This window comes from Eumetopias jubatus, unplaced genomic scaffold, assembly GCF_037043125.1.
Source record: "Eumetopias jubatus isolate StellerSeaLion01/CBP00866 unplaced genomic scaffold, mEumJub1_p1.0 scaffold_10, whole genome shotgun sequence".
Classification (NCBI taxonomy): domain Eukaryota; kingdom Metazoa; phylum Chordata; class Mammalia; order Carnivora; family Otariidae; genus Eumetopias; species Eumetopias jubatus.
Window position 1 is genome coordinate 55,877,335 of NW_028274816.1, and position 19,093 is coordinate 55,896,427.

The following is a 19,093-nucleotide window of genomic DNA, read 5'->3' on the forward strand; positions in this document are numbered from 1 at the left end:
TCTAGAACAGTTGGGGCTGGGGAATTCCTTGTTGCGGGGGCCTGGTCCGTGCATCATAGGTGTTTAGCAACCATCCCTGACCTCTACCCACGAGATTCCAGTAGCACATCCCCGTATGATTATAGATATTTTTTTCTAGAGTTCTAAGACTCCAAATTTCAATGTCCAAGTGTCTAGAACTTGACACATCTATGATTCTACAGTTCTATGATTCTAGACTGCTAAGCCTCCTTGATGTCCAAGGTTTTAGGGTTTTCTATATCTAAACTCTAGAAATCAGTGATTCTATAGTTCTATAATTCTGGACTGTGAATCCTCCAGAATCTAAGGTTTCCAAGGTTCTAGGATTCCATACACCCTAGATTCTAGAATTGGATGGCTCTAAATTTTTATGGATTTCGACATCTGGTATTCTAGAATCTGATAATCCAGAGTTCTGTACTCTAGATGTCTAGGACTCTAGGATTCCATGGTCCCAAGGGTTTATGATTCTAGACTTCTAAGGTTTGCATTTGATGCTTCTAAAGTTTCAATATTCTGAGATCCAGAATTCTTGAAGCCTACGATTCCAGTTCTATGGTTCTAGAATTCTCAAGTTCTACAGTTTTAAAATCCCATGCTAAGTGGTTTACAGATCTAAATTTCCAAGGTTCTAGGATTCCAGAATTCCAAAGGTTCTAGAACACCAGGATTCAGGGCTCTTCTCCTGAGGCCCTGTGCTCCTAAGGATCAGAATACTGGGATTCTCTTTTTCTTTTCTTTTCTTTTTTTTTTTTAAAGATTTTATTTTTAAGTCATCTCCACACCCAGCATGGGGCTCGAACTCACAACCGCGAGATCTAGAGTCTCAGGCCCCACCGACTGAGCCAGCCAGGTGCCCCCAGAGTACTGGGAATCTTGGGTCCTGCCACGAGCCCAGGTGAGAGAGGCCCCAAGCCGCTGAGCGAGTGTGTGTCTGTGTCGGGGCCTTCTGACCCCGTCTGTCCCCCCTCCCCCCCCCGGGGGCCCCGCTGACCTTTGCACTGTAGGCCCTGGCGAAAGAGACCCTTGAGGAGTTTCTTGCAAGCCTGGCAGACGGTGGGCCGCGTGTAGCTGTGGATGAGGAACGTGTGCGGGACCTTCACCTTGGAGAGTAGCATCTTGTCCAGCTCGATCGGGCGGCCCGTGTAGGAGGAGGCCGAAGATGAGGAGGAGGATGACGGGGGGCGGCGAGGCAGGAGCTCGGTGGTACTACGGCTCTGCGGTCAGCAGGATGGAGGGGACCACATTAGTGCGCGGTCCCATGCCCGGGCCCTGTCGCCCGGCCCCCTCCCCCCGCCACCAGCCCACCCGCTCCCCAGACCCTCACCAGCTCATCAGCCATGCAGGGCAGGGACTCTGAGGTGCTGAGGCGCACAGAATGGCCACTGGCCAGAGACGTGGACGACAGGCGCCTCTTGCGGGCACCACTGCAGTTGTTGGGGATGCTGAAGGCACAGCGCTTGTGGTAGTTCAGTCCGCAGCCTGCGGGGGGCGCCAGACGATCAGAGACATACTTGCACCAGTCCTGGGCTCTAAAGCTCTGCCCCGCCCCTTTCCCCTTTTGGTAGATTAGGAATACAGCAGATCTCTCAGGAGAACCCCCTACGGGTGCCATTAAAGCCGAGGAAAAACTACAAAAACCCAAATCGGGTAGAACCGCTACCGGCCTGGAAGGTTCTGGGCCACCAGGCAAAGAACCATGAGCAGGTGAGGTGCTTGCTGAGGGCCCAGGGAATGTGGATTGGGTAGTGGCAGAAAGTGGCCACAACCACGTGACCAGTTGCACAAAGGAGGAGCGTACTGGCAATGACTGGTTCTTCCTTATATATAGGTGTACACCAAATATTTGTGTTTTCCTCCTTTTATCCCCCTATCACCTAACATAATACTTATTATTTTTTTAAATATGGAACGCTCTAGCAATGTGCGTATCATCTCTGCGCAGCAGCTATGCTACTCTTCTCCGTATTGGCCTCATTTTAGTACAGGTGCTGCCGAAGGGAGCACTGTATTGTATTTAAATGACAGGACATCGAAGGAAAAGAGGGAACAAGCATTCCCATCTTCCGGGGAAAGGGTTAGCATGTTTTCAGTTGTACTCGGGAGGGTTCTACCGTATCAGATGGAAGTATGACTTTATTGTCCTTTCTTTCCTAGTTTATCATTAAAAAGAAAAAATCCAAAATCCTCGTCCATGAAAGAATCAGGCTCAGCTTGCTGTTTTCCTGGCGGGCTTCCTGAACCCTTGCTCCCATACATCTCCAGAGATTCCAAATGATTCCAGGATGGTGCCCTGTTCAGGAGTGAAGACTGTTTCTCCAGCCTTTGGGAGCTTCTTTGGGACTGCCTCATGAAGGCTGTCTTCTGGTAGCCTGGCTGTCATAGGCTTTCCCGAAGGTGGTGCTATGACAAGAGCTTCGGGATGGCAAATGGCCTTTGCGAACAGGAAACACTTTCCAGCGCTGGCCTTTGCTCACTCATGTGCTTCGGGGCATTTCAAAATCTCATCCGTGACTCTCCATATGAGTATCAAGGTAGAGTCAAACTCCCATCGGAAGGTGTTAATGGCATTAAGAACAGTCATTTGAGGGGCGCCTGGTGGCTCAGTCATTAAGCATCTGCCTTTGGCTCAGGTCATGATCTCAGGGTCCTGGGATCGAGCCCCGCATCGGGCTCCCTGCTCTGCGGGAAGCCTGCTTCTCCCTCTCCCCCTGCTTGTGTTCCCTCTCTCACTGTGTCTCTCTCTGTCAAATAAATAAATAAAATCTAAAAAAAAAAAAGAAGTCATTTGGGACTCCATTGGAATCACATGAACGAGGACCATCATCTGTGATGTTGAACCAATGAAGTCCGTGCTGAGGGTGCCCATTAGACTCGATGACACCAGGGGGCTCCTGGGTGGCTCAGTCGGTTGAGCATCTGGCTCTGGTTTCGGCTCAGGTCATAATCTCAGGGTCGTGAAATCGAGCCCCACATCAGGCTCCTTGCTGAGCATGGAGCCTGCTTAAGATTCTCTCTCTCCCTCTCCCTCTGCTCCTCCCCCGTCCTCCCTGCTTGCCCATGTGCATGCATGCTCTTTCTCTCTCTCTCAAAAAAAAATTTGATCACCAGGATTGCGCCATGATGAAGGTTACATAAGCCAAGACACCAAGAGTTGGATATGGTTTGTGCACAATGGCAGTACTGATAACAGTTTTGAAAGCACTGAATCGCTTTTCTGCAGGCCTGACGTGGCTAGCATCCCTCGAGCCCCTAAATGCCACAGGTATATTTAGGGCTGCGTAATAACAATCCTGGTCAATGCTGCAGGTCATCTGGAACACCAGGGGCACTGAAGACTTGAGATTTCCATATGAGCGTGACCGCCACGAAGCTGGAGGTCCTTAGATGATGGAACATCCAAGAATATGCTTCTAATGGAGGTGCAGTCTTCACAGAATGGATGATCTTCATCTGCTGTGTGTATTGGCAAGGCGGCGGTGTGGCCTTCGTCTGCAGGTGGGGCAAGATCTCAATGTTCTCGCTCAGAAGCATGGAAGATGGGAAGAGTGGACCTGCGGAACCTAACACTTGGGCTTAACCTTGAGACACACTGGTGTGTTTCTTTATTTTTTTAAGTATGATTGAAGGACATGTGTATGGGTGCTTGTTGTAGACTGAACAAGTGTCCATCCCCCCAAAGTCATAGCTGATGCCCTAACCCACAATGTGACTGTGTTTGAAAAATGGGCCTTTAAGGAGGTAATTAAGGTTAAATGAGGCCATAAAGGTGGGGCGCTGATCCGATGCGACCTGGGTCTATAAAAGGGAAACTGTGTCTCTCTGCACACCATGTGAGCTACACAGCGAGATGGCAGGCGTGTGCAAGCCAGAAAGAGGATTCTCACCAGGAACCACGCCCTGTCTGAAGTGTGATCTTAAACTTTCCAGCCTCTGGAACCGTGAGTTATAAATATGTGTTGTTTAAACCACTCGGCCTGTGGGTATTTTGTTATGGCAAGCCCTGGCACACTGAGGGGCCAAATCAATAAGGAGTGGACTCTAATGGTCAGCTTATGTGTCAACCCCAGTAATTCAGATGCTAATGTAGGGTTTGCTGTAAGGGTATTTTGTAGGTGTGATTCAAGTCCACAGTCAGATGACTTGAAGTGAGGGAGAGTATTCTAGTTAATCTGGGTGGGCCCGTTTCAATCAGTTGAAAGGTTAAAAAGCAGAGTTGAGATTTCCCAGATGAAGAAATTCTGCCCGGGAGTCCAGCCTGCCCTTCCTGATGGGCTGCCCTATGGATTTCAGAGTTGCTTGGCCAGCCCCGACAATCCTGTAAGCTAATTCCTTCCAAATATCCCTTAATATCTACCTCCTACTGGCTGTTTCTCTGGGGATTCCTGTTATATAGGCTCCACCTTCTTCCCTGTGCCCATTCCCCTTCTCCTCCCCCAAGCTCTGCCCCCTTACCTCTCCCTCGGAGCTCCAAATCAGGCTCCACCTCCGGAGCTGAGCCCCGCCCCGGGCCCCACCCATCACTCAAGTCCCTCCCCAGCTCCTCCCCCAAGCTCCGCCTCTAGGCCCTTACCTCTCCCTCCGAGCCACGCCTCCTACCTCTGAGCTCCACCCCCGCCCTACCCTCCTGTCCCCTCCACACACACTTCTGGGCCTCGCCTCCAGCCCCTCTCCCCTTACCATCACACTTGAGGCCTTGGCGCACTAAGCCGAAGAGCATCTCCCCGCAGTGATCACAGAAGGCCGGCGCTCGGTAGGAGTGCACCGTGAGGGCGTGCGGGCGGATCTGGAAGTCCTCAAATGTGGCCGAAGCTGCAGGCAGCAGGGAGGGGCGGATGGTTGAGCCGGGGCAGCGAGGGCTGTTCCTGGGTTTCTCACAGTCCTCCCCGCGGCAAGGTGTGATCTTGCCTTCCTTCATTCACTCGCATACTACACTCTACCTGGGTTCATATCCCAGCGTCACCCCTGGGCGAGACACCTATGCCGGGGACTAGGGAGTTGTTTAGTGGATACAGAGTTTCAGTTCTGCAAGATGAAAATATTCCTGGAGACTGTTGCAGGACAGCGTGAATGTCATTAACCCTACTAAACAGGAGACTTAAAAATGGTTAAGATGGTAAATTTTATGATATGTATATTTCACAATTAAACATTTTAAAATAAAATTTAACAATACCGATACAGATGCCTGGGTCCCACCCTCAGAATTGCTGATCTAGGATGGAGCTTGAGTGTCAAGAGGAAAAACCAAATACCTATATATCTCAGTTTTCTCGTCTTTAAAATGGAAATCCAACAAACATTTACTGAGCATTGTTCTAGGTGCCAGGGACATCACACAGAACAAACAAATTCCCTTCCTGGCCTCTAGTAAGGGAGGCTGACAACCAAAGAAAAATAAATATTCTTATTTAACAATCACCCAGGGGTGCCTGGGTGGCTCAGTTGGTTAGGCACCTGGTTTCGGCTCAGGTCATGATCCCTGGGGCCTGGGATCCAGCCCCACGTTAGGCTCCCTGCTGGGCAGGGAATTTGCTTCTCCCTCTCCCTCTGTCACCTCCCCAAGGCTTGTGTACTCTCTCTCTCTCTCAAATAAATAAATAAAATGTATTTTAAAAAATGGGGTGCCTGGGTGGCTCAGCTGGTTAAGCGTCTGCCTTTGGCTCAGGTCATGATCCTCGCAGCCTAGGATCTAGCCCAGGGAAGCCCTCCCTGCTCAGTGGGGAGCCTGCTTCTCCCTCTCCCTCTGCCACTCCCACTGCCGTGCTCTCTTGCTTGCTCTCTCAATCTCTCTCTCAAATAAATAAATAAATCTTTAAAAATATATATATAAAAAATCTTAAAAAAAAAATCACCCAACCTAGCAATTACCTAGTGCCAGGCACTGCTCCACGTATTTTAAAATACTAGTGAATTCAGTTCTCTCAAAAGCCCTGGAGGTACTGTTATTATCCCCATTTTCCAGATGAGACGATTGTAGCACAGAGAGGTGAAGCAACTTGCCCAAGGTCACACAGCTAGCAAGCTGTGGAACTTGAAATCGAACCTGGGCCAGTGTGGCCAAAGTTCTTGCTTTTAGTACTGAATTTATTGCCTCTTGGACAGGTTTATGTAATAAAGTATACAGCATGTGTCTACTGTACTCAAATAATTAAAAAAAAAAACCTGTCAAGCAAATATTTCCTTTCTCAATAACAGGACGAATATTGAGAACCAACATAAACTGGGTACTCCAGAAGACACAGCTCAGCCGAAACATACACTTGCATGCTCTCATTTGATGTTCTTAGTCTGCCTCTATACGTATAACTTTGCACTTTTCCCTAGGGTTAAAATATATATATATTTGCACATTATGCATATATTATGTACATAAGTATGTATATATTTCTACATTGTGTATATTTATATATAATGTAAATCATACGTATTATATATTATAGTATATGTTATATATTTATAACATAACATTATATATCATGTTATATTATAGCATATTATATTATATGTTATATAATATATAGATATGTATTATGTATATATATTATGTATATTTACATACATAATATATAAAAATATATAAAATATAAAACATATTATGCCTTTATGGGGCGCCTGGGTGGCTCAGTCGTTAAGCGTCTGCCTTCGGCTCAGGTCGTGATCCCAGGGTCCTGGGATCAAGCCCCGCATCGGGCTCTCTGCTCCGCGGGGAGCCTGCTTCTCCCTCTCCCACTCCCCCTGCTTGTGTTCCTGCTCTCACTATCTCTCTCTCTGTCAAAGAAATAAATAAAATCTTTAAAAAAAATTACACAAATTATATATTTGCACATTATGTATATATGTATTTGCAGTATATATATATATTCAAGAAATAAATCACAACTCCAAAAAAACATATATACAGCAGGCTAGAAGTCAGTAAGTGCTAAGGAGAAAAATTAAGCAGAGAAGGGAGAGTGGGAAGGTACAAGATGTATAATTTTAAATAGGTGGTTGAGGAAGGCCCCCTTCAGGTGTCATTAGGGCAAAAGCCTGAAGGAGGCAAGGGTATGAGCCACGCAGGTGTCTAGGAAAGAACACACCCAGTATCACAATAGTATTCTTTATAGATTTTTTTTAAAGATTTTATTTATTTATTTGAGACAGACGGAGAGAGATAGAGCACAAGTGGAGGAGGGTCAGAGAGAGAGGGAGAAGCAGGCTTCCCGCTGAGCAGGGAGCCCGATGAGGGGCTCGATCCCAGGACCCTGGGATCATGACCTGAGCCGAAGGCAGACGCTTAACGACTGAGCCACACAGGCACCCCTATAGATTCTCTCTTAAGGGCTAAATGAACTAATATATGGAAAGCTTTTAAAACAGAGTTCTTTTTTTATTTTATTATTTTTTTAAGATTTTATTTTTAAGTCATCTCTACACCCAACGAGGGGCTTGAACCCACAACCCTGAGATCCAGAGTTGCACAATCTACGGACTGAGCCAGCGAAGTGCCCCATGTTGGTTTTTTTTTTTTAAGTTTAAAATTTTATTTATTTATTTTTAAGATTTTTACCTATTTATTTGTCAAAGAGAGAGAGGGCACAAGCAGGCAGAGCAGCAGAGGGAGAAGCAGAGTCCCTGCTGAGCAGGGAGCCTGATGTGGGACTCGATCCCAGGACCCTTGGATCATGACCCAAGCCAAAGGCAGACGCTTAACTGACTGAGCCACCCAGGCGTCCCTAAAAATTAAAAATTTTAAACAGTGCTCTTTAAACAGAGCACATAGAAAGTCCTCAATAAATCTTGGCTTTTATTTTTAAAGTTTCATTTTTGCGCTAAGTCTCCTCTTTCCTACCTCACCCCTGAATTTCGGTCAATTTTGAGCTATTTTCCTTGTTATCGTGCAACAGAAAGGGGACTCTCTTCTATGTGCCAAGCACTGCTTACACACTCAGGGTAAAGCTATGAACAGCCCACTCTCAGGGAGCTGACTTTCTTTTGGGGGAGACAGACAGGGAACATAAACACACAGAGAAGGAAATTTCAGACACCGGAGGAAATGGCATTTAAGCTCAGATCCAAACAACACAAAGGAGCTAGCTATGAGAAGATGGGGCGGGGAGACTAGTGCACACACCCGGAGATGGGCGGCAGCTCAGTTTATTCAAGGGACAGGGAACAGACAACCATGCCAGGAACAAAGAAAGTAAGGGGGACAGTGCAACAGGTGAATCCAGGGAACTGGCAGGGGCCAGATCAGGACAGCCATAATAAGGCCATTTGAGGAGTTTGCATTTTATTCCAAGGGTAATGGGGAGCCATGGGAGGATTCTGAGCAGTGAAGTGTCAGGATCTGACTTGTGAGCTACGGTAACAGTCTAGGCAGGAGGTGATCGCTGCTTGAACCACAGGAGGCTGTAAGAAATACATTCAGAATGAATGTTAAAGGTAAGACCAGTTGGTTTGATGACGGATCAAGTGAAGGGGTGAGAGAAAAAGGAGGAGTCAAGGATGCTGCCAGGATTTGGGGCATGAGCACCTGAGTGAATGGTGATGCCCTCCACCAAGGTGGAGAACGCTGCTGGAAGAAAGGAGGACAAAGTCAAGATTTCTGTCTTGGAGAGGCCATCTCTGAGATGCCTGGAGCTGCCAAATAAAAGTGTCAGGGGGACAAGCTGCATGACTGAGATTTGCATTTAGCAGAGGGAGATCGGGATGAATAAAAATCCAAGAGTTGCCGGCCTACATGAGGATATTTAAAACCTGAATAAGGTCACCAGGGCCATAACCTCTGCTAATCGTCATCCATTCATTCAACCCATTTTACTGAGCATTGCACTATGCAAGGTTGGGGAAGGAAACATTTAAAACTCTGTATCAAAGTACAACATACATCTAGAAAAAGACACATCTCCAGTGCATGGCTCAGTGAACTGTCCACTGTACACACCGTGTCACCAACACCCTGATAAACAAATGGAAGTTTAAATCAGTCCCCAGAAATCTCCCTCACGCCCCCCAGGTGATGGTGGTGCCCTTCACCGACAGGGAGAACACTGACCCTTTGGCGAAGGCACCAGCCTTCCTCGCTCCTAACTGTATCCGTCTCTGCGCTTCATAAAAGGAACTATACAATATGTAGTCTGATGTCTAGCAAATGGCTTTCGGCATTAGGTTTGTGAGATTCATCCATGTTGCTGGACATTGCCTACGTTCGGTGCTGTGCGAATTTCACCGTGTGCACATGCAACATATTTACCCATTCCAGGGCGGCAGTTTGTCAAAGCTCCAGGGGTGATTCTAATTTGCGACCAAGGCTTGGAACCACTGGCCCTGACTTTAAGAAGCATGTTTCTGGGCCCACCCCAGAAGTCCCGCCCCCGCTAGAGGTGGCGCCCCCAGGCGGGCCTCCGCCGCTCACCCGACAGCACCACCTCCACCAGGTCGCCCTCCTGGATGTCTCCCACCGAGCGCACCAGCTGCAAGAGGTTGGCCGACGTGGGGTCATGTTTGAAGAGAAGGATCTTGTCGTAAAGACCGTAGAAGCCACACTCGGGGAACTGAGGGGCGGGAGAGAGAGGTGGTGACGGCAAGGCTCAGAGCTGCCTTTGGCGGCAGCGGTCTGGAACACTCCCAGGGCAGGGCCCACAGTTTCCCCCGGAAACAGAGACCCCGTAGCCCTGAGCTTCCTGCCTGCGTCCTCCCGAGCTCGAGAGAGCGGGCAGGGTGCCAGAGCCCCAGGTGTGCTAGGAGAGAGCACCGATGGAGTTCGGTGGCTGGACTGGGAAACTGGGGTGGGAGGGAGAGTGGCTCTGGGCGTGTGAGCACCTAGAATTTTCCAGGGGGTGAGGGGGTTAAGTGAACACCCCCTCCTTTAAGACCCCACCCCACCCCAGCTTCCTTCCTGGATCTATTGTCCCTGTTACCTGGCTCCAGGCCCAGCCACTGGGGTGGGGCCAGCTGGAAGAAGGGGACTTAGGACTCCTGCGGGGGAGGGGGAGAGGCGGGAAGGCTAGGGCTCAACGGAGCTGGAGGTAGGGAGGGTACCCCCTACCCAATGTCCAGAGGAGCCAGGTGTCCCTAGCTGGGGCTGGGGCGGGGGGCAGGAAATGAAAGGCGGTAGAACAGAAAGTGAAACCTCCCAGGTGGAGCGGCTGGAAGGAAGGAAAGGGGCCCTGCCACACCTGGACAGAAGACAGAAAACAAAACTGGGGCGAGGCCTGAGGGAGGAGGCCAAAGATTTGGGCACTGGACAAATTACACTCAGGGGACAGTCTGCCCTCTACCCCACCCCCATCTGTCTTCCCAAAGAGCAGGCTGAGTTGGGTATGACAACTGGACCTGTGGGTTTGGGGTTTTGGTGGAGGGCCAAGGAAGCCCCATATTGTTCCTGTCTGCTGGAAGAGGGTCCACAGCTCACAGGGACTGCCTGGGCCTTGACTACTTGCGGGGGGTGGGGTGGGGGGGTGGGTAGGTGTCTGTCTCTAAGCTTCAGTTTCCTTGTCTGTCTGTAAAATGGGGGAGTTGGACCGATGTTTCTCTGAAGCCCAAACAATTCATTTCTGGGGGTCTGAAAAGATTCTGGAATTTGGACATTTTGGGATTCCAACATGCTCACATGATATATAATATATATATATATATATCATGATAGATATATATATATCTTAGGTTCCAACATATTATCATGACATGTTTTGGGATTTCAACAACCTAGATCAGCAGCAGTCTGATATTTTCATGTTCTAGGAATCTAATAAACTAGGATTCATTTGAGTATCTTACCATTAAAGGATTTCAACAACCCAGCATTCCAAAATTCTAACATTTTAACATTCTCCGATTCCAACAACCCAGGAATCTAATATTTACCATTTTCATGTTTTAGTATTCCAACAACCTAGGATTCTAATGTTTGTACACTTTTTTTTTTTTTAAGTAAGCTTTACCCCTAACGTGGGGCTGGAACTCATGACCCTGAGATCAAGAGTCGCATGTTCTACTGATGGAGCCAGCCAGGTGCCCCTGGACACTTTAATATCAAGAATTCAATTACCTAGAAGTTGCATATTTGAACAACCTAGAATTCTAATATTCTAACATTTTTACAGTCTAGAATTCCAACAACAGAGAAACCCACTATCCTAACTTTTAACATTCTAGAATTCGGGCATTGAGTTCCACCTGATTTCCTCTTGCCATGATCCCCAGCTTCCCACCATGGTGACCCTGGTGTCCAAAACTAAGAGTAGGGTGGGGTTGGGGAGGGCCCATTTTAACAGGCCAGCATCAGACCTGAGGAGTGGTAACACTGTGATTAGGAGAGGGGACAGAGTCCCCAGAGCCTCTGCGGGTTCCAAAGAGGTGCCTTGCCCCTCCACACACATCTCAGGCCTGGGGGAGGGCAGAGACTGGGCTCGGAAGACCTCACTTGCCCCTGGCAGCTTGGGCAGGCACTCACACCCACACATGTCACCCGATAGTCACGGTCAGCGCGGCTTCAGTTTCTACTGTTTCCACCAAATGGGAGATGGAAGCGGATGGGCTTGAATGGAGAGGTCCCCCATCTGCGGCCCCCACCCCACCTGCCTCTTCCTCCCCACTTCGACACCTAGCTGGCCCCTCCCTTCCTCCCTGCTGGCTGCAGAAAACAACAACACGCAGGGACACGCAATTTGGGGAGGCCTTTGGAGCACCCCGCCCCTGCCCAGGCCTCCCTCGAATGGGTAGTGAGATGAGGAGGCAACTGGGGGCTAAATGCCCCATCCCCGTTCCCCCCAGTCGCCCAAGGTTTAATCCTCCTTTTTCCCCTTCCCCTATGCCAGGCTCCTGGCCACCTCTGCCCGCGCCCCCACCCCCTCCGGACCTCTCCCCAAGCTGGTTGGGAGGAACCCCGCGCTCTTACCTTCTGGTCCACGATGGAGCAAGCCAGCTGCTTCACATGGGCCAGCTCAGAGGCGGTGGGCAGCAGCACAAACTCGCGGGTCAGCCCGATCTGGATGTGGAAGGAGACCCCGGAGCTCGGGACTGGGACCTGGGCCAGTTGAGGCGGCGGCGACTGCAACTCCAAGCCGCCGGGGGGCGGAGGAGACCCCGGCCCGGGAGAGCCTGGGAGCCCGGCGAGATGGGAGGGGGAGGCGGCCATGGCGGGGGGAGTCCCGGCCGCCCGGCGCCCACCCGGGATGCGGCTGAAGGAGCCCGGGGAACCCGGGTCACTGGATCCGAGGGAGCCGGTAAGATGGTGGTGGGAGCGCGGGAATCCCGGGGATACGAGAAAAGAAATCTAGCAGGTTGAGGGCACTCGAGGATGGCGGGACCCTGGGAAATTAAAGAAAGGCAATCTAGTGGGTCAAACGCTCGGGAGTCATAAAGGAGAAATCTAATGGTTTGAGGGACCCAGCGCTTGAGAGATTCCAAGAAATCAAGAAAATCTAGGAGGTCGGAATCTCAGGGATCAGGAGAGCCCCGGAGCCAAAGCCCCTTGGGGAGAGAAAGGCTTGAGAAGGCAGCAGGGGGAATCCCAGAATACAGTGGCTCTAAGACGAGGATCCAATCAAGAAGGGGGTCCGCGGGCTTCATCAGACCTTGGGGATGGAGGACAGGAGTCTCTGAGTCGGGGATCGAGTGGATCCCAAGGATCCGACGGGCCCGGGGATGGGCAAAGGGATCCCGAGGGCCGGGGTGCTAAGGGGGAATCTCACGGGTCTCAGAAGTTGGAGAAAAGTTCGGTCGGGGGCCGCGGAGAAGGGGGCGTTACCGGCGGCGGTGTGTGGGGGGTGGAAAGGAGGGTCACCCGGCGCTCGGCGCCGGTGGCTCTTTTTCCCCCTCCAAAGTTTTAACTCTGCGGCTGCGGCCCAGGAGGAAGTGTCCCGAGCGATGGCGCGGTCGGCCAATCCGCGCGGGCCTCGGTGACGTCGGAGAGGGGCGGAGCCTGCTGGGGGCCGGGGCGGAAGGGGAGGGCGGGCCCGGCACCTCGGAGTTGGGGGCGTCGCCTGCCCCGCCCGGGTCCGGGTGTCTGGGGTGTGAGATGCAGGGCAGGGATCCCGGACCGATTCCTTCCCCCAACACACCCAAGTCTGGAAAGTTAACTATTCCCTGAGTTGGAGAGGAGGGGCGAGCCACCGTCGTGGGGCCGGGGCTGAGAAGGCGCCTGGCCCTTTAAGGAAGGGGGCCCCGTCTAGTCTAGCCTGGCCTGCATCCGGCGCCCACCGCAGGGGAAAGGGTGGGAAACTGGTGTCAGGTCCAGCCCGCTCTGGGACCTCTGGGCTTGGCCTACCTCTTCTCAAGAGCGTCGCCCCCCCCACCCCCCACCCCCGCCCAGGGGAGGCGGTGCTGTAGAGATCCCCAGCCCATTACACAGGTGGGAAGACAGAGGCCTCCAGATCGGCCAAAGGTCCTTGCCTCCTGTCTTGTCTCTGGCAGCCTTGACGAGGTGCATGGAGGCAACTGGAGGGGCCGGGGCTGGGTTATCTGTGCAGGGCCGGTCAGGCACGGGGGTGGGGGGTGGGGTGGGGGGGGGAGAAGGGGTGTAGTTTCCCTCTATCAGCTCCCCACTCTGCCCCAGCCCTCAGGAGAGTGAAGAGCCACAGACCTGGGGGTGCCTGGAGGGGCCATAGCAACCAGGGAAGACAGCACACCCACCCCACGTTCTCGATGAACTGATCGTTTTCGGGGGCAGTGTGCACGTGTCTCTCTGTGTGACTTTAGGTAGGTGGCTTCCCCTGAGCCTGTTTCTAAGATGGGACAGTAATCGGACTCAGCCCAGAGGGTCTTTGGGGGGATTACTGAGATCGTGGCACAGGGCTGAAGGTTCAGCAGGTGGTGGCCGGCACTGAACTTTGCAGAGATAAAGGGGTGGGCACCTGAAGCTCTCAGATGTTTAGGAATCCATTCATTCTGTCAAGTCATCCAGCAAGCATTGAATGCCGGCCTACTGTGTGCCAGGCTTATGCTAAAACAGCTCTTCTAGCCCTTTCAGGAGCAACTCAGACTGAATTTCTCCTCCCCAGCTAATAATAAAGAATGGCCGCCGTTTAGTTTACATTCAGGAAACTGAACCCCCTAGGGGCAAAATGACTTGTCCAAGATCACCACTAGAGTTGCTGCCACCCCACCCCCTTCACTGAGGGGTCAAGGCCTGGCTTTGAGCTTCAAAGGCATCCCAGTAGAGATGAGCCACCCGCCCACCTGGGTTCCAGACCAGCAGGGCTGGTTGGGGATGGGGGCCTCAAGAGGAGCCCCCCCTCTCAAGAGGAGCCCCCCCCCCCACTAAAGGGCTGCTGAGGGCAGCTGAGGTCGGTACAGTGACTCTGCCACCACATCCGGGCGCTAGCTGGGGCTGAGGAAGGAAGTCTGAGGCTGGAGTGAAAACCCAAACCACCACCTGGGGAAGCTGCTCAGAGCCCTGAGGGATGAGGGGGGAGCAAGGCCACGTGGAGCTCGCAGCTAGGCTCCTGTCAGTGTCACCTGATGGCCATCTGGCCACCTGCATCCTTCTTCAAGTGTTCCCGGGGCCCCAAGAGGGGCCAGGTCCTATTCTGGGCCCTGGGGCACAGCCCCTGGCAACCCAGGGGGTGGGCATTAGCATCAGGCCCGTTGTACAGAGGATGCCAAGGCCCCGAAAAGTGCAGAGGGAGCCCCATGGGACTGGCTATGAATTACGACCCACTGGGGGTCCCGAGCAGCGCCTCCCCGCCTCATTTTCTGTAACTTGTGCTCACGGATCCCCACTTCCTGAGCTTGTTGTGAGGTTCCAGTGAACCAGCATGTGAGGAACTTAGCACGGGGTCTGGCTCCTGCTAAGTGCGTAACTGACCTGGTGAAGGGATGGGACTCCTCAGGACACCTGCAGTGAGGGACCGGGCACCTCCAACACCTGCACCCTTGTGGCAGCTCCCAGCAGGGTGCAGGCATTCTGTAGGGCAGGTCTCAGGCTCTCCGGTCCCCACTCCGTGTGGGCTGAGGCTCCACATAAGCCCAGGGCGGGGGGGGGGGGGGGGGGGGGAGGGGCGGAGAGAAGGAGAAGGTAGTGATCTGTCACCTTATATCATCTGCTTGCCAGGGCTCTGCCCCCAGGCTGCTGCTGAGGCCCCTGGGGGAGGGAGTACTTAGGAACAGAAAGGAGAGGCGCGGGGAGATTCGGTCCTGTGCCCCCATTTCCGGGCCTCCACCCACACCCTGCCCAAACTCTGGGCCCCTCTCTTCCCACCCCCCACCCTACCACAAAACCCCAACCCATCATATCCCCTCCCTGAGCTCCACCCAGCCCAGGCAGAGCCCAAGACTCATCTCCCAAAGTTCTCGGCTCCCTCAGGTCCCTCGACAGTCAGCACCACCACCCATCTTACTCCAAAGGGTTTATTGAGACAAGTTTCACATCCAAGTCCAGGGCAGAGGTGATGGGGGCTTATAAACAGGAACCTGGAAGGGGGCCCAAGGGCTCAGGGTAGAACCCAAAAAAGAGAGTGAAATAAATAGAGGAAGAGAGTGGAGGGCCAAGAGAGGAGACACAGACTATCACACAGTGATAACAACATGGGGGGTGGGGGGCGGGGCTCCATTAACATCCCATTTATTTATACAGATATACAGGGAGTTGTGGGGGACCCGGGGGACCCCCTCCAGCCTCCATGCCCTAGGGAGGGGCAAGAGAAGGCCATCTCTCCCCATGGGTAACCCCATGGGGGCTGGGGGGCTGCCCCTGGAGGAGTGCTGGGAGCGGTGGGGGAGGTAGAGGTGGGCGCCTCCCCCGAGGGCATCACCTGCTCCCCAGGCAGTTACTGGCCCTGGAGGCGCTGGGTAGTGTCTGGAAAGCTGTGTTGAGGGAACTGGAGGGGAGGGTGGGGGAACCGGGCGTGCTTGTGGGGTGGGCCAGGCCAGGTACTCCCCGAGGGCAGCCCAGGGTCCAACTGGCTCCATGGCTTCCCAGGGGACCCAGAACAGGGGCACCTGGGGCTCCTCCCAGCACAGCTCCCACTCAGGTCTGGGAAGATGGAGAAGGGGGGGTCGGGGGTTCAAAGAGAGAACCTGGCACCTTCTGGCGTCTTGGAAAAGCTGATCCCCAAGGACACCCAGCCCCAGTTGTGCTGCACCCGAGAAGGCAGCTCAGATACCAGAACTGGGTGTCAGGGCACAGAGAGGAAACTCCCCGAGGCTATCCCGGAGGGTGATTCCTGAAGGAGGCTGCTCCCCAGGCTGGGTGCTTGGGGAAGGACAGGCCGTGGGGGTCGGCCTCCTGGGGAAAGGGCCGTTAGCACCACCAGGCTCCCAGGCAGGCGGGAAGAGGCCGGGCCTCCAGGCCTCCAGACTGAGGCTGGGAGTCACCTGAGGTAGACAGAAGGGAAGGGAGACCGGAGCATGACACCCCAGGTCCAAGAGCTCAGGCCACCTCAGCCCCCTCTCTCGATGCCCAGGGGCTGCTACCTCGATGATGCTCACAAGGTGCCTCGACTACCACCTTGGGACACGGCACCCTCTAGAAGGGCCGAGCAAAGGGACGTGTTTGAAGTCCCGTTCGGGGTGAGGAGGCAGGGGGTTTCTGCCCTCCCAGACCAAGCCTCCCTCCTGTCCAGCCTCTCACCTCAGTGCCACCTGCCCGGCCCCACTCCCCAGCCGGCGCGGCAGCCAGGGCGGGGCCAGGTGGGCATCATACGAAGACCTTGGCCAGGGCGTCGGCGCCAGCGCTGGCAATGAGGGCCTTGCTGGGGTGGCACGCGACAGCATGGATAGCCTCCTCATGCTTCTTGCGGTGGGCTGTGATCTCCTGCACGCATGTTTTGTTGTCCAGGCTCCACAGACGCAGGGAACAGTCGTGGCCTGCGTAGGTGTGGAAGCAGAAAGGGCTGTCCCCCAGCATGCACCCCGGCTCCTCTGAACCTCAGCCTCTGGAGGAGCCGGCCTTGGCACTGGGTGAGGGCTCCGGCCTGTTCACCCACCTCGGCCCAGCATCGAGCTGCCAGAGTTGTGTACTGAGCCCTGGAGGCACAGTGAACACACTAGGCCAACCCCCCCCCGCCCCCCCCCCGGGGCTGTTGACATTCCAGTGTGGTAGAGAGTAAACAAGAAAGCAGAATGAATCATGCCAGAGGGATCAACAGCACTGTGAGCACTGGTCAGCGTGAGGACAGAACGGCCAAGGGGGTATCAGGAGGAAGAGTCTGGCAGGCAGCAGGGTGGGCCAAGGGAAGGTTCTGAGGACCAGCAGGAGGTGGGTGTGGCTGGAGCAGCCTGAGCAGGGACATGGGGTGGGGGGAGGTCAGAGAGTGGGGAGCAGACAGGGCTGGGGCTTGAGGCACGAGCCACCTATGGAGACGGCCTGACTTAGGCGTTAGAAGTATCAGGCTGGCTGTGGTGGAGGCCGGCTCTGTTTGTCCCTCACAGGGGGGACCTGGGCCCTGTCCCAAAGCCTGTCTGCCCCAGACTCGATCTCACTGACCGCACCCTCTACCACAATCCTTGGAGACAGCTGCTACTGTCATGGGGCAGATGGAAAACAGGCCACGATGGGTCCCCATCCTGTGTGCTCGCTCGCTCATCACCTCCCACAAGCTCTGACGGCAAAGAGCAGAGGCCAGTGGAAGGAGGCCCCTTGCCCGTGGCCTCCCTGAGGAGCCGTGCACCACCCTCACCTCTGGGCAGCTACCGCCGTTCTCCGTCGGCCCACGTCCCACCCCATCCTTTGGAGGCACAGCTGCGCAGGAGCTGGGCTTCAGTGCCCTCATCCACAGAGAACACATGCTCCCAAATGCTAAGATCCCATGGGGACGGAGACTCAGACAGACCCCAACTTCATTCCTGCAACCAGCCCACTTCGCTGAGACAAAGTACGTCACTTCTCTGAGCCTGTTTCCGCATCTGCATGGTGAGTACAACACGCCCACCTGAGAGGGTTATGTGGACGAACTAAGATGTAGGCAAATGTCCCCAGGGGGCTCTGCTCGCCCACCTCCGCGAGCCCGGGAGGACTCCCTCGTGACCAGTGCCCACGTCTCCTCCTCTTCCACTCCCACACACCCTTGCTCCTTAGAAGCCCGGAGAGTCCCGACTTACTTCCCGACATCAGGAACACGCCGTTGGGGTCCACGGCGAGGCAGGTGACCGCGTCCAGGTGGGCAACCATGGAGTGCACAGATTTCCCTGAGGGAAGACAGGGTGGGTGGCAGGTTACTTTCCCTCGCTGCCTTGCCTGGGGAGGCGAAGGCCCAGACGGGACGCCGAGAGCCCGCAACATGGGCCCCAGGAGCTCTGTCACCTGGGCAGCCCCGCCACGAGCACGAGTGAGTGGGGGCTGGGAAGGCGGGGCCTCACCTGTCCGGCTGTCCAGGAAGCGGATGCCTCTGTCGTCGTGGGCGGTGATAGTGAGGGGCTGGTTCGGGTGACTCACCACCTGGTTGATCTGGGTTGGGCCTGGAAGACAAGGAGGAGGGAAAGACATGGGGGAAATCAGGGAGACCGGGACAAAGACAAGAGGAGAACCATGGTCCCACAGCCCTGCCCCTGCCTGGCTCTCTCCTGCTCGGGCCTGGAGTGCTTCATCTGTAAGACAGGCACCGTGCCCTGCCGGGGGTGGCCCAAGACAGGGTACAGCCACCCACAGGGGCCGTCCACTCCACCAAGAGGCCTGACAGGCGAGTCCCTATGATCTCTCTTTCCTCGGCCTTCCCAGGAGCCCCGTGCTAGCCACAAGGGTAGCAGCTGGGACTCTTATCTCCTTCCCACCCAGAGCCCCTGAGGGGAGTAGGGAAGCCATCTTCTGCTCACTGGATGTCGGGTCACCAAAGCCACAGGAGGGACTGGGGCCTTGGAGGCACTTAGATACCAGCCCGGGCCCCGGGGCCCCTCTTACCACTGCTCCCCCGGGATTCCAGCGAGAGGAGAGCGCTGCCAGCCTCCAGGTCATACAAGACGGTGTCGCCAGAGCGGAAGGATGCCACGATGTGGGCAGGCTCGGTGCTGGTGAAGGCCACTGAGGTGGGGATCCCGTGATCTGAGGGCAGAGGGGAGAGAAGGCTGCTTACTAGGCCTGGTCCAGCCTGGGGGCTAGGGGAGGGGACTTGGGAAGCCTGGGCCCTCATCAGGAGTCACGTTCCTGTCG

The 19,093-nt window shown here is 54.1% G+C and overlaps 2 protein-coding genes and 1 non-coding gene across 7 annotated transcripts in view; all 3 read right to left on the reverse strand.

Moving 5' to 3' along the window:
• Window positions 1–12,152, reverse strand: part of PRKD2 (protein kinase D2) — a 32,885-nt gene extending 20,733 nt beyond the window's left edge. Inside the window, exons 1-5 of one of the 2 annotated variants that reach the window (XM_028087838.2) lie at window positions 11,906–12,152; window positions 9,422–9,560; window positions 4,702–4,833; window positions 1,349–1,503; window positions 1,016–1,238 (exon numbers count right to left, since the gene is read on the reverse strand). In XM_028087838.2, the coding sequence (XP_027943639.1) occupies window positions 1,016–1,238; window positions 1,349–1,503; window positions 4,702–4,833; window positions 9,422–9,560; window positions 11,906–12,145 (889 nt within the window). In that variant the 5' untranslated portion in view covers window positions 12,146–12,152. Of the gene's footprint in view, window positions 1–1,015; window positions 1,239–1,348; window positions 1,504–4,701; window positions 4,834–4,961; window positions 5,026–9,421; window positions 9,561–11,905 lie in introns of those variants that run through there. The other variant, XM_028087840.2, reaches the window with a different exon arrangement.
• LOC114197221 (U6 spliceosomal RNA) lies at window positions 1,922–2,028 on the reverse strand. The gene has a single exon (XR_003606867.1). It is a non-coding gene; the product is annotated as a U6 spliceosomal RNA (small nuclear RNA).
• Window positions 12,153–12,231: 79 nt separating the features above from the next.
• STRN4 (striatin 4) overlaps window positions 12,232–19,093 on the reverse strand; it is a 29,127-nt gene continuing 22,265 nt past the window's right edge. For 3 of the 4 annotated variants that reach the window (XM_028087992.2, XM_028087991.2, XM_028087993.2), the window contains exons 14-18: window positions 18,845–18,985; window positions 18,307–18,405; window positions 18,049–18,135; window positions 16,580–16,815; window positions 15,344–16,323 (exon numbers count right to left, since the gene is read on the reverse strand). In XM_028087992.2, coding sequence (XP_027943793.1) covers window positions 16,646–16,815; window positions 18,049–18,135; window positions 18,307–18,405; window positions 18,845–18,985 — 497 coding nt within the window. In that variant the 3' untranslated portion in view covers window positions 15,344–16,323; window positions 16,580–16,645. Of the gene's footprint in view, window positions 12,319–15,343; window positions 16,324–16,579; window positions 16,816–18,048; window positions 18,136–18,306; window positions 18,406–18,844; window positions 18,986–19,093 lie in introns of those variants that run through there. The other variant, XM_088027672.1, reaches the window with a different exon arrangement.